We start from the raw sequence: 13,369 nt of genomic DNA, 5'->3' as shown, positions 1-13,369 counted from the left end.
AAATTTTAAACATTTATACTGATTGCCGTGAAATTTTAGTTTCATATATTGAATAGTTTTTTTTTTGTTTGTTTTTTTAAATGGTCCAATGACCCACTTTCAGCCCTTCCCCCCCCCCTACTCTACCTACCTACCATTTTGAGTCCTACTGCTTACACAACTCTGAACATTTTTATTCAAATTAGAAAAGGTTCAACAGAAACTTAAATTTTATAGAAATTTAATTTGATGCTTTTTAAGAAATTAAATCCTGTCCAGTCTAGCAGCTTTTAAAATACGAATTATGGTGTAAAAATCACTTTTGTGCCAAACATATGTAGCTTTTCCAAGATACATTCCATGAAGTCTCTATCCGGTTGTTCAGTCTGACGTCACTAGCCGTGTCTGGGTCTAAACTCCGCTGCAGGTCCATATATCAAACGATCACTGTGGCATTACTGAGAGTTGAAAAACTGTCTAAAGTCTTTCATCTTTAATAAAATGATCAGCGTTCTGCTCTACCAGGTGTAACAATTGAGTTTAACATCCAGGCATCCATGAAAACGGAATTTATGACATTTAACGGAGTTAGAAGTTAGCAGGGAGTTAGCTCGCTAGCTTCTATCTAAATACAATATAGCATGTCCTGACTGCGGGGTTTTGGAAACAAATTAAAACGTACAGCTCTGCTATCACTTCCAACATAAATGAAGACAGAAAACTAAACAGCAGTGACGCTTGTAGGGTTACTGAAGTTGGGCTAGCTGGTATATAATGATGTGCTACGTGACCGCTAGCGACACAGCTATGTTAGCATAATATAAACAAGCTAACTTTTTTTCCACTCGATAAAAGTTAACGTGAGTGTTCTCGGTGGTCAGAAACAAATGTAATCGCATGGCAGGATGCTGTAAAAGGACCAAACTTCAGCCAGGAGAACAACTGAGATAATCCATCCACAATACGAGGTTAGTCATTCATGTACTGCTGCATGGGCTGGGCTGTAGTTACATCCTAAGGTTTTAAAAACTGAGCTTAAATAAATGATTAGTGGTAATAAAAGCCGAGGGAGGTCAACAGTGATCACTGACTGCTTTAGGAGCTTTTTGAGATTAAATAGAAGAAAATACATAACATTAAACATGTTAACAACACAAAAGCCATATTAAACGCAGACTACTTTAGACCCGGAAGTAGGATTCGTCGCGTCATCACTGAACAACCGGATAGGCTCCTCTTGTTTATGTTTCTTTTATTGGCTTATTTCATCATTTTATTTGTGTTATTTCAGTTATTAGATTATATGTAACATAGTATATTATAATATGACAATGTCTAAGCTGACAGGCAGAAGAGGAAAAAAATACTGCTTTTGGACAACTCTGATAATTCTTGTTAAAATATGAAAAGAGGGAAAATATGCCCACACTTTGAAACATAACATTGTTATGTAAATTGGAGAAGGCTCAACAGAAACTTTCTGTTTTGATAAAAATCAGATTTAATGATTTGATTAACCTCCTAAGACCCAAACTCTTCCACGGCATGCATTTTTAATTTATCTTTGATATCGGGGCATATTGGGACCTGATGAATGTAAAAACAAAGAATTACCAGATTTTTTTTTTTTACCTGATTTTTGTTTCTAAGAAAAATGAGAGCCACATATGAGGATATTTGTTTAAAATTTCGATAGAACAGTAGCAGTATAATGTCCTCATTAGTGGATATCAGGCCATTGTTGAGCAAAATTTAGTATTTTGGTCTAAATAACCCAAAATGTGATGTCCACATATGTGGACGGCAGGTCCTAGGAGAAACATGCAAATATCTAATGAAATTATTTTCTGAGTTGTAATTACACAACCATCTAGAAACTTGTTCTATTCAGATTAAACTCTTTACGGATATTTTTGTTTTTGTTAAAACATTTATCGTATTTGCTCAAATGCTTGAAAGCTGAATGAAAATAGAATATTATCACTTTACGACTTAGTTAGAAACCATTTAAGTTTTGAAAGTAACTTAAAACATATAACTTTTTGTTTTGTTTTTGTTTAATATATGAAGCTAAAATTTCACAGGACTGGTTATACAGGTTTAAAATTTCTACCGTGAAATGTTAATACATATTGAAGATAGTTCAGTAGGAAATGTTCTAAAAACTGGCTTATTTGAGACCCTTTATAAAACTGGGCTTCCAATTACATCAGAACAAAAACACAGCCAACTTGAATGACTATTATTAAAAGCTATTCCATACTGACCAGAATATAAGGTCATCTTTTTTCCCCTCAGGTGTAGCTGTGATTTTCCTCACTATGCATTCTAACAGTCACACACTCCTACTCTGCCACATTTTGTAGGGTAGTATGAATTCTCATGTGACTTTTTAAATGAGTCAACTGACTGAAATTTTTCCCACAGGTGCTACAAGTATATGGCTTCTCACCTGTGTGAATTCTTGAGTGAGTTGTCAGGTTTTTAATATGACTAAATCTTTTTCCACAGGTGCTACAAGAATATGGTTTCGCACCTGTGTGGATTCTTAGATGAGTTTGCAACGTCGAATTCTGACGAAAGGTTTTCCCACAGATGTTACAAGAATGTGGTTTCTCTCCCGTGTGAATTCTTATGTGCGTTTTCAAGTTTATCAAATTAGTGAATCTTTTATCACACATATCACAAGAATACGGCTTTTCGCCTGTGTGAACTCTCATGTGAATTTTCAAGTGTATCATTTGGCTAAAACTTTTCCCACAGGTGCTACAAGAATATGGTCTTTCACCGGTATGAATTCTCATGTGCGATTTGAATGCTGACATGTCATTAAACTTATTTCCACAGATGCTACAAGGATGAGGCTTCTCACCTGTGTGAATTCTCATGTGCTTTCTTAAGTGTATCATCTGACTAAATCTCTTCCCACATGTGACACAAAAATATGGCTTCTCACCTGTGTGAGCTCTCAGATGTCTATTAAGTTTGGACTGATACTGAAAAAATTTTCCACAAGTGTCACATTTTAATAATTTTTTACTTGATGCTAAGTCCACATGCTCGCTTTCTTCTTGTTCTAGGCTCTCTGGGTCAGGAGAGTTGTGAAAAAGGAACTGGTCACTGTTTGGTTCTGATTTACACTCCTCGTAAGTAGAAGCAGCCATAAAGGTCTCAGTCTCCTCCTTCAATACAAGCGGTTCTTCCTCATGACTGATGCAGATTTCCTCCTGTTCTTCTTTAATCTGCAGAGGTTCTGGATCCTCCTGGTCCAGATTGGAGTTCCTCTCTTGGTTACAGACCTGCTGATCTGTGACAACTTCTTCCTCCTTACCGATATCCTGCTGGTGGAGGTCTGTATAAAGACATTAAACATAAAAAAGTTTAGTGTATAAAACACAGGAGAAAATAGAAAATAGAAATTGTTCAATTAACTGCTTCCCACTGGTTATTAATGCTGATGGTTGCTGCTGCAGAAAAAAAAACTGACAGTGAGCTCAGCTGCAGGTAATTTTAATTTTCCTTCAGATCCACACTTTGCTGAATTGGAAGCTAGTGCGATTCTTTGAGGACTAGAGTGATGTGTTCGCTAAGGTGTGCGTTTGGGAGTAGTTTTGGTGTTGTGTTTTGAATTCATCGTAGATGGGACACTGCTGCATAACTTCAGCATGTATACAATGAGTAGCAATAATTTAGGGAAATGATGGTTTGGTACGGTGTTCAGTTATATTACTGAGAAGCACTGGACTTACCTTTCCAATAAATTTCTAGTTTTTGCAAGGCAAGATTGGACTTGCAGGGAATCTAGATTTTTGTGTTTTCCTGCAATAAAGAAGACAAAACTGGCAATCAGTCTCTTAAGACACCTGTGTTTAATTATGGATTTCATGGACAAGTGGCAGCAGATATAAACTAAACTAGAATAAGGACTGAACACTATTTGACTCCACAAACAGTGACCTAAAAACGCTTTTTACCTACTGTGGTAACCATCTTTGAAAAATAAGCCACTCTCTCTTTCTTAGGTTATTCAGTGTAAGAAAGAGATCCCTCATATGAAACATTTTAACTTTAGTGTTTAGGTCTTGTTTTTTTTCACCCCCATCAGTGTTTTTAGCTCATCTACTTTTTTTGGCTCAAGGGTTTGGCCCTATTTGGTTTAAATCTAAAGCCCCTTGTCCACTAGTACCTACTCAGATCAACTCGGCACGGTTCGCACAGTTTCCAGGATTTTCCATTAGGTCACAGTGCCTGGTACCAGGTACTGTTTTAGTACCTGCTCGCCCAGGGTTCCAAGTGATCCAACCAGATACTAAAATGTGACGTTGTCGCGCTGCATGTCACATTGGCTGGTCAGTAGCATCACTCGATGAGTCATGAGAGCTTCTCGCTCACGAAAGTCAAAACCACCATTTCTGAAACTCGGCAACAAAAGAAATTACTACAAAAAACAACGCCATGCTCTCCCAAGTGTGACGAAAAGCTACAGACTGAGCAGCAGGGATATATTTGCTTCGACATCCACATTTGTTGTATGTCGCATATTAATTATGTCGCAGGATGCGTACACAGGTTTTTATGACTACAAGCACGCAAACAAGGTACTACTGGGTTGTAATGGAAAACCAGTCGATTTGAGTGCAGTCGACTGCAGTGTGCATTCACACTGAAGTCAATTTGACAACGACAATTGCATAATTTTGCCTCATCTATTTGAGAAGACCTGGAGAGAAGCACTGACACTGCCGACCTTCACCCAGTATGTGACGTGCCACACGAGAGACAATAAAACATTGGACCTACTGTATGCCAATGCAAAAGAGGCATAAAGTTGAGATGACCATGGGGAGGACATAGACAGCCTTGTGACCTGTTTTACTGGCTACAATAACTTCAGTGTGGATAATACCGTACCCACCAGGACTGTGCAGCGTTTCTCCAACAACAAACCCTGGATTACCCCAGAAATTAAAGCCATCCTTGAGCAGAAGAGGAGGGTCTTCAAAGCCAGAGACAAGGAGGAGCTGAAAAGGGTGCAGAGAGAGCTGAAAGGCCTGATCAGGAATGTAAAGGCCAGCTACTGGAAGAAGATGGAAGACCAGCTTCTGCAGAACAATGTTAGCGAAGTCTGGAGAGGCCTTATAACCATCTCAGATCACAAGGATCAGAACTTTCTGCCTGTGGGGGATGCAAGGTGGGCAAGTGAACTGAATCACTTCTTTAACAGTTTTGATTTATCCATGAGGCAGTCTTCAACATCGGCTGCAGACTCACCCACCCTCACTGCTGCTGTTCCACCTCTGACACATCATACCTCTTCTACTCACCCCAAACACAGCATCCAGCACACAACCGACACAAGGCTCTAGCCTGTCTCTCTCGACCATCCAGGTTAGGAGGGAACTGAGGAAGACCAGAACCAAGAAGGCAGCGGGTCCAGACGACATCAGCTCAAGGGTCGTCAGGTCCTGCACAGATAAACTCTGTGGGGTGATGGAGCACATCTTCAACCTGAGCCTGAGGCTGGGGAGAGTCCCACACCTCTGGAAAACCTCTTGTGTTGCACTAGTGCAAAAGACTCCACGTCCCAAGGACCTCAACAGCTACAGGCCCACCTGATGAAGACCCTGGAGCGGCTGGTCCTGGCTCAGCTTCCGTGCCTGGTGAGTTCATCATTAAACCCACTTCAGTTTGTCAAACTGCTGAGACTCAGCAGTCCATCTGCATCTTAAGGATAAAGGACACTCTTTCGAGGATGCCAATGTTCACATTTTGGACAGAGAGGACAGATGGTTTGAAAGAGGAGTGAAAGAAGCCATCTATGTCCACTGTGAGCGACCATCTTTGAACAGAGGCGGGGGTTTACGACACCAACTGTCTGCCATCTATAATCCAGTTTTGAGATCCCTCCCCAGACGCCTTAACGCCCACTCACATCCTGGGCCATCTGATCTCAGGAATTCGCATGATAAGGTGGGGCCAGGTTTCACAATGAACTCACCCGAAACTCTGGCTGATTGGGACCCACACCCAGTTTCACACCTTGGCTCAGGCGATTAGAGGATCATCAGGGGGTCCTTTTGTCCCTCTGTGGGGGGTCACTCCCACTAGGTTTATATCTGGGACTCTCCACCATTTGACCCTAGAACTGAAGAAGCTTCTCGGATGAGAGGTGAAATGTCTTCAAGTAACTTAAAAAAGTCCAGACGCTTTTCTTTGCAAGCTCCTTTGACTACGATGACCTGGATGACTGAGAACCTTCACAGCCACTTCAGTTTGCCTACCAGCCTGGCATTGGAGCAGATGAAGCTGCCATTCACCACCTACATCGTTCACTCTCTCACCTGGAGACCGCTGGGAGCACTGTGAGAATAATGTTCTTTGATTTCTCCAGTGCCTTCAACAACATTCTTCCCACGGTCCTGAAGGACAAGCTGGAGAACTCGGGAGTGGACCATCACCTCACAACATGGATAATGGACTACCTCACCGACCGACCACAGTATTTGAGAACTCAGGGCTGTGTGGCAGTCATCTGCAGTACAGGGGCCCCACAGGGAACGGTTCTGGCTCCGTTGCTCTTCACCATCTACACTGCAGACTTCTCCCACAACTCCACCCAGTGCTTCCTGCAGAAGTTCTCTGATGACTCTGCAATAGTCGGCCTCATCACTGATGGGGACGACAAGGAGTACAGAGACTTTGTGGACTGGTGCCAGCAGAACTACCTCCAGATCAACACTAGTAAAACCAAGGAGCTGGTGGTAGACTTCCGCAAGCACAAACATCCTCCACTGCAACCACTAAACATCCAAGGTATGGACAATAAGGCTATGGATAGCTACATGTACCTTGGTGTTCATCTGAACAATAAACTGGACTGGACTCACAATTCAGATGCCCTCTACAGAAGAGGGCAGAGCAGGCTGTACCTGCAGGTCTTGTGGAGTGAAGGGCCCACTCCTGAAGACCTTCTATGAGTCTGTGGTGGGCTCAGCCATCTTTTACTGTGTGGTCTGCTGGGGACAGAAACAGACTGAACAGGCTGATCTGGAGGGCCAGCTCTGTTTTAGGATGCCCTAAAGGTTGGCTAAGTTGTCATCCCTGGTGGACAACATCTCTCACTCCATGCAGGAGACTCTAACAACACTGAGCAGCTCCTTCAGTGGCAGGCTGTGGCCCCCACGATGTGGGATGGAGAGATTCCTCAGGTCTTTCCTTCCAACTGCTGTCAGACTCTACAACATGGTCTCTGCAGATGACTGCACACGTGCAGACAGACACACACACATCGGATACACAATTGTAACCGTCTCCCTGATGTGCAATATTACAAAGTGCAATTTTTTTCCTACAACAACAGAGCTCTTTGTACAGTATTTTATCTTATTTGTATAGTACTTTATTCTATTGTATATAGTATTTTATTCTTGTTGTATAGTATTCTATTCTAGCTTACCCTATCCTATTGTGTTTTATTAACATTTACCACTCTTAAACTTGTACTTTCTGCCGTGACCGAAAGATTTCCCACGTGTGAGACTAATAAAGGTTATCTCACCTCATCTTATCTTAGGTTGAACCTTTATCATGCAAAAAAGAAACCAGAAACGCTGTCGTCTTCTCTGAACCAAAGCTTGTTTAAAATGGAATTAGATCAAAAACTGTACTGAAACTACATGTGAAGTTTTTTTTTTTTTGAAAATACTTTACCACATTCTCTGGTCTAAAAATGAGAGACACCATCTGGTTTTTTTAATCAGCACTCAGTTCAAAAACCTGCATCTTTGTTGGTACAGAGGTGCATTTGTATCCACTGACCTGGCAGCTTACACATCTGGAAAAGCACCAACAATGCTGAAAGGTATATCCAGATGACGTAGTTTTAAGGAAGACCTTGCATATATCAGCAAGACAAAGCTGAATGTCATACTGCATTTATTACAACAGCATTAGTTTGTAGTAGAAGAGTTACGATCCTGTGAAAAACCAAGTTCACTCTTAGTGATTCAGTAGCTTGTAGAACCACATCCAGCAGTAATAACTTGAAGTCATCACTTTCCGTGTGACTTAATCAGTCTCTCACATCATTGTGGAGAAATTTTGGCCCACTCATCTTTACGAGTTCATTAAAGTTTATGGGGGATCGTTTATAAACATTTAGGGAACTCTTAGCATTTTATGTCCAAAGAGTGCCCTGAGTGCATGTGTAGTAAAATGGCTGAGTAATGAAGGTATCAGGACAATGGTCAACCCATGGGACAAAAGATCTTTTGTCGCAATAATTTCTCCAAGTTTCTATTTCTTTCATGTCTGTGAAGGTTCTCAGTCATCCAGGTCATCGTAGTCTAAGGAGCTTGGAAAGAAAAGTGTCTGGACGTCTTTAAGTTGCTTGAAGACGTTTCACCTCTCATCCGAGAAGCTTCTTCAGTTCTAAGGTCAAATGGTGGAGAGTCCCAGATTTTATCCCAGTGGGAGTAACCCCCCAAAGAGGGACAAAAGGACCCCCTGATGATCCTCTACCTAATGACATGAGCCAAGGTGTGAAAACAGGTGTGGGTCACAATGAGCTCACCTGAAACCCTGGCTGATTGTGACCCACACCCGTTTTCACACCTTGGCTCATCTTCTCGGATGAGAGGTGAAACATCTTCAAGCAACTTAAAGAAGTCCAGACACTTTTCTTTCCAACCTCCTTAGACTATTTCTTTCATATTATTCCCTCTCCACTCTCTCCTTCCGTTCTTTATACTATCCCTAAAAATTATAGTACCTTTTAGCTAAGTTTAAAATCCTAAAAGAGTTATATAATTATTATGGACTTTTATTTACAGTTTAACATACCTATTCTGTGTAGCTTTATTTCAGGTTTCCAAATGGTATCCAGTAGTCTGAGCCGCTCTTTTCCGGTCCAGACGATGATGCCTTCGGCCTCCTGACCAGTGCAGACTTCCTCCTGTTCCTCTTTAATCTGTGGAGGCTCTGGGTCATTTTGGTCCAGACTGGAATTCCTCTCCTGGTTACAGACTTGCTGATCTACCACACCCTCCTCTTCCTCACAATTCATGTTGATGTGGGAGGACTTTAGAAACAAAGGGATGTAAGAAAAATGTTACTAATGTGATGACAGAAACACACAGATACAGTGGGGCAAAAAAGTATTTAGTCAGCCACCGATTGTGCAAGTTCCCCCACTTAAAATGATGACAGAGGTCAGTAATTTGCACCAGAGGTACACTTCAACTGTGAGAGACAGAATGTGAAAAAAAAAATCCATGAATTCACATGGTAGGATTTGTAAAGAATTTATTCGTAAATTAGGGTGGAAAATAAGTATTTGGTCACCTCAAACATGGAAAATCTCTGGCTCTCACAGACCTGTAACGTCTTCTGTAAGAAGCTTTTCTGTCCCCCACTCGTTACCTGTATGAATGGCACCTGTTTGAACTCATCATCTGTATAAAAGACACCTGTCCACAGCCTCAAACAGTCAGACTCCAAACTCCGCCATGGCCAAGACCAAAGAGCTTTCGAAGGACACCAGGAAAAGTATTGTAGACCTGCACCAGACTGGGAAGAGTGAATCTACAATAGGCAAGCAGCTTGGTGTGGAAAAATCAACTGTGGGAGCAATCATCAGAAAATGGAAGACATACAAGACCACTGATAATCTCCCTCGATCTAGGGCTCCACGCAAGATCTCATCCCGTGGGGTCAAAATGATCATGAGAACGGTGAGCAAAGATCCCAGAACCACACGGGGGGACCTGGTGAATGACCTGCAGAGAGCTGGGACCAAAGTAACAAAGGTCACCATCAGTAACACACTACAACGGCAGGGAATCAAATCCCGCAGTGCCAGACGTGTTCCGCTGCTGAAGCCAGTGCATGTCCAGGCCCGTCTGAAGTTTGCCAGAGAGCACATGGATGATACAGCAGAGGATTGGGAGAATGTCATGTGGTCAGATGAAACCAAAGTAGAACTTTTTGGTATAAACTCAGCTCGTCGTGTTTGGAGGAAGAAGAATACTGAGTTGCATCCCAAGAACACCATACCTACTGTGGAAACATCATGCTATGGGGCTGTTTTTCTGCCAAGGGGACAGGACGACTGATCCGTGTTAAGGACAGAATGAATGGGGCCATGTATCGTGAGATTTTGAGCCAAAACCTCCTTCCATCAGTGAGAACTTTGAAGATGAAACGAGGCTGGGTCTTCCAACATGACAATGATCCAAAACACACCGCCCGGGCAACAAAGGAGTGGCTCCGTAAGAAGCATTTGAAAGTCCTGGACCTCAAATGCCTCCAGACCTCAACCCCATAGAAAATCTGTGGCGGGAGTTGAAAGTCCGTGTTGCTCGGCGACAACCCCAAAACATCACTGCTCTCGAGAAGATCTGCATGGAGGAATGGGCCAAAATACCAGCTACTGTGTGTAAAAACCTGGTAAAGACCTATAGTAAACGTTTGACCTCTGTTATTGCCAACAAAGGTTATGTTACAAAGTATTGAGTTGTATTTTTGTTATTGACCAAATACTTATTTTCCACCCTGATTTACGAATAAATTCTTTACAAATCCTACCATGTGGATTCATGGATTTTTTTTTTCACATTCTGTCTCTCACAGTTGAAGTGTACCTCTGGTGCAAATTACTGACCTCTGTCACCATTTTAGGTGGGGGAACTTGCACAATCGGTGGCTGACTAAATACTTTTTTGCCCCACTGTATAATCCAGAAGGACTGTACACTGCGAGCATGTCTCTCACTTTAATGTGCACAAATTTGACAAATGTGTCGGGAGTACCGTGTGAGACAGTCTCGAGTTCTGGTGTTCTTATTTGCAAAGTTCAGACTACAAAACATTCAGGTAGTGGCTTAAAGTGTGAAGCAGCTATTTGATTAAAAGTTGTACCCTGCAGAATCACACATGTCTAAAGAGGAAACAGCTTTTCCTAAATCCATGATAAAAACACGCTGCAGATAAACAATCAGTTGCATTTAATTTTGCCCATGAGAACTTCTCTGCCTATGATGGGAGATCTACTCCAAGATTCACATTAAGAGCTACTTTCCTTTGTCCAGTGTCTGTCACTCATTTCAATCAGACATACTGTCAAGCACAGAAAACCAAAGGAGGCTCTGCTGCTGCCATGAGATTAGCTGCAGCGAGATTACTGCTGGATACCTTTAGTTTAAGGGTGCTCTATCTCAGCAAAACTTGGAAATATTTTGAGAAACATTTCAATTTCAATTATTTTACCTGATCATTTAAAAATTAATTTTCTTACACCCAGAGTTGGCACAAATACAGGCTTTCTTTACTTATGCAGAAGTACCGATATACTCCAATAAAAGTTGAAGTACTGATTCAACTTCTTTACTCAAGTAAAAGTGAAAAAGTACAGGCTCTGAAATGCACTCAAAACAAGAAAGCAAAAACTAATTCATTGAAGAACATTTCTATTTCCTATTTCTATGCAAAGCTAACTGAACTTCATGCTAAACTAATGTAATGGTAAAATAAAATTAGTAGAATACAAACTTTGTTTGTCTGAATTCAATTCTAATAAATGTACTCAGCTTGAATCAGTTAAGTAGGACATCAAGAGTGAAAAAGAAGGAAAAAAAATATCTCTGTTTGCTGTTGCCGACATTGTAGAGGGCGACTTTGCCACTAAACAGCAAAATGAGCACAGTGAGAGGTTAAAGTGGATTCAGCAGGTGGGGGAACCCTGAAATCAGTTGTAGTGGCTCAGTGTGAGGAAAAGGATGACAACTCACAATAATTTATATTGAGAGCAGATTATCTTAATGTGCAGGCTGTGATCAGATGACCTGCTGCTACTGCTGAGGTTTACTGTGGATTCACACACCTGCATCAGATGTTTCATGAGTTTTTCTGGCTGATTTCCATCCTCTACACTGACAGTACACTGTTGATGCTGTCTATTTTCTAGATGGTAAAAAGGTTGAATTCAGTGAATTATTCTCCTACCTTTGAATCTAACCTCTCTTCTTCCTCTCCTGTCCTCTTTCTTATCTTTCTCCATCTCTGTGTGACATCAGCTCTCTTTCTTTTTTCTCCCTGTGAAATATAGCAGCTGGAGCTTTAGCTAGCAACACACTGTGAACAACTGCACACAGTTTGTGTGTTTGCTGATGTTTGTTCAGCCTTTGAACTTGAAATGACCTGTGACTTAAATAACATCACTCCCTTGTGTTCGTTCCTCTTCTGTAGCGTTATCTAAATGTTAAAAGTACTGCAACTTACAGACATTTGCAGTTGTACCAAAAATATAACAAAATAAAATAAAATAAAAACACCACCTCATGTTAACCCCTTACTATGGCACACCGTTTTGCCTCTTTTATCCCTTTTTATGTGACATCCTCTGGTAATTAATACACAAACAGGATTCCCTTTTATGTGTTACTGTTTAGGCTCAAATAAGTTTGATGTTTGGAGGCGAGAGGCGGAGAGAAAAACATGTATTTAAAAAAGGTGAGGGTCGTCTGCTAGGGTGTTAGGACCTGATCGGGGGTGTTTTCCACAATATTTCTCAAAGTAATCTGCAGGTTGTACAAACACAGTGACATTCAAACTGTTGTAAGCGACCCAAGGACCTAAAATCTGCCAAGCACATCTGTCCTAGATATTATCAAAGTCATTTAAAGCAGAAAAAAAGGTTTACAAAACGTGACTTTTAACAACTGCACACAGAGTAGACACAATAAGGGAGATTCAAAATGATATTTTCCAAAGAGATACGTAGATCCTGCTGACTACAGCCAACCAACACATAAAAAAGGATATTAAAGATTTTTTTTTTAAAGAAAGGAAAACACGCCAGCACTGCCAACCCCTTTTATGCAGAACAAAGTCGCTTCCCTCAGTGTCTCAGTGGGTATTTAACGTCAAATATTTACATTTAAAATAAAGAGAAGCGCTTGATTTTAGCCTGTTAGCCTACAAACTGAGCCGCTACATGAGCTCCAGCACGGTTCACACTCCCGTGTTAGCTCACCGAGACCGTCTCAGTGTTACACACCTGTAATGTGTGGCTTTATGTCGGGTTTCCAGCTGATGTCCAGCAGTCTGAGCTGACGGCTGGTCTCCTTCTCATGCCGGACGATCGTTTTTTCTTTTTCTTTTTTTTTTTTTAACTTGTTAGCAGATTTCTTCAACAACAATCACTCTGAAACCCGAACACTAGACATGTTAAACAGTAACCATTGCGTCATTTCCGTCATTTCTCTTCTATTGTACTTCCGGTGGACTAGAAAGCCTAAAAGCGTATTGCTGCGCTTCTCAGGTCAGTCAGACAAAAGTAAAGTCCTTACATAAAGTCTGGCAGCCCTACGAAGGAGTAATGTACGATAGATAAT

General features: G+C 41.3%; 1 protein-coding gene across 3 annotated transcripts; it reads right to left on the bottom strand.

The window, feature by feature from the left end:
* Positions 1-208: 208 nt before the first annotated feature.
* LOC146552956 (uncharacterized) lies at positions 209-13,244 on the bottom strand. Of its 3 annotated transcripts, none has more exons than XM_085255515.1 (4): positions 13,033-13,244; positions 11,979-12,068; positions 8,821-9,058; positions 209-3,331 (listed from the first exon to the last, which is right to left on the bottom strand). In XM_085255515.1, the coding sequence occupies exons 3-4, from the start codon at positions 9,041-9,043 to the stop codon at positions 2,325-2,327; spliced, it is 1,230 nt and encodes a 409-aa protein (XP_085111641.1). In that variant the 5' UTR covers positions 9,044-9,058; positions 11,979-12,068; positions 13,033-13,244; the 3' UTR covers positions 209-2,324. The 3 variants fall into 3 exon arrangements, with proteins under 3 accessions (XP_085111641.1, XP_085111640.1, XP_085111642.1); XM_085255516.1 differs by lacking the exon at positions 11,979-12,068 and adding an exon at positions 3,729-3,798 and having other exon boundaries at positions 3,168-3,331; XM_085255514.1 differs by lacking the exon at positions 11,979-12,068.
* Between the last annotated feature and the right edge of the window lie 125 nt (positions 13,245-13,369).

The sequence above is a fragment of the Mchenga conophoros genome, linkage group LG18 (assembly GCF_057382185.1).
Source record: "Mchenga conophoros isolate Kocher_MC1m ecotype Shallow Benthic linkage group LG18, M_conophoros_male_GT1.1, whole genome shotgun sequence".
Taxonomy (NCBI): Eukaryota; Metazoa; Chordata; class Actinopteri; order Cichliformes; family Cichlidae; genus Mchenga; species Mchenga conophoros.
Note: the sequence above shows the minus strand (reverse complement) of the source record. Positions and strands in the feature narration are given on the sequence as shown.

Bases quoted from the DNA above. Each gene is read 5' to 3' on its own strand.
- LOC146552956 (XM_085255515.1), bottom strand. From the start codon at position 9,043: ATGAATTGTGAGGAAGAGGAGGGTGTGGTAGATCAGCAAGTCTGTAAC. The intron at 3,332-8,820 runs GTATGTTAAACT...GTCTTTATACAG, and splicing joins AATAAAGCTACACAGAATAG to ACCTCCACCAGCAGGATATC.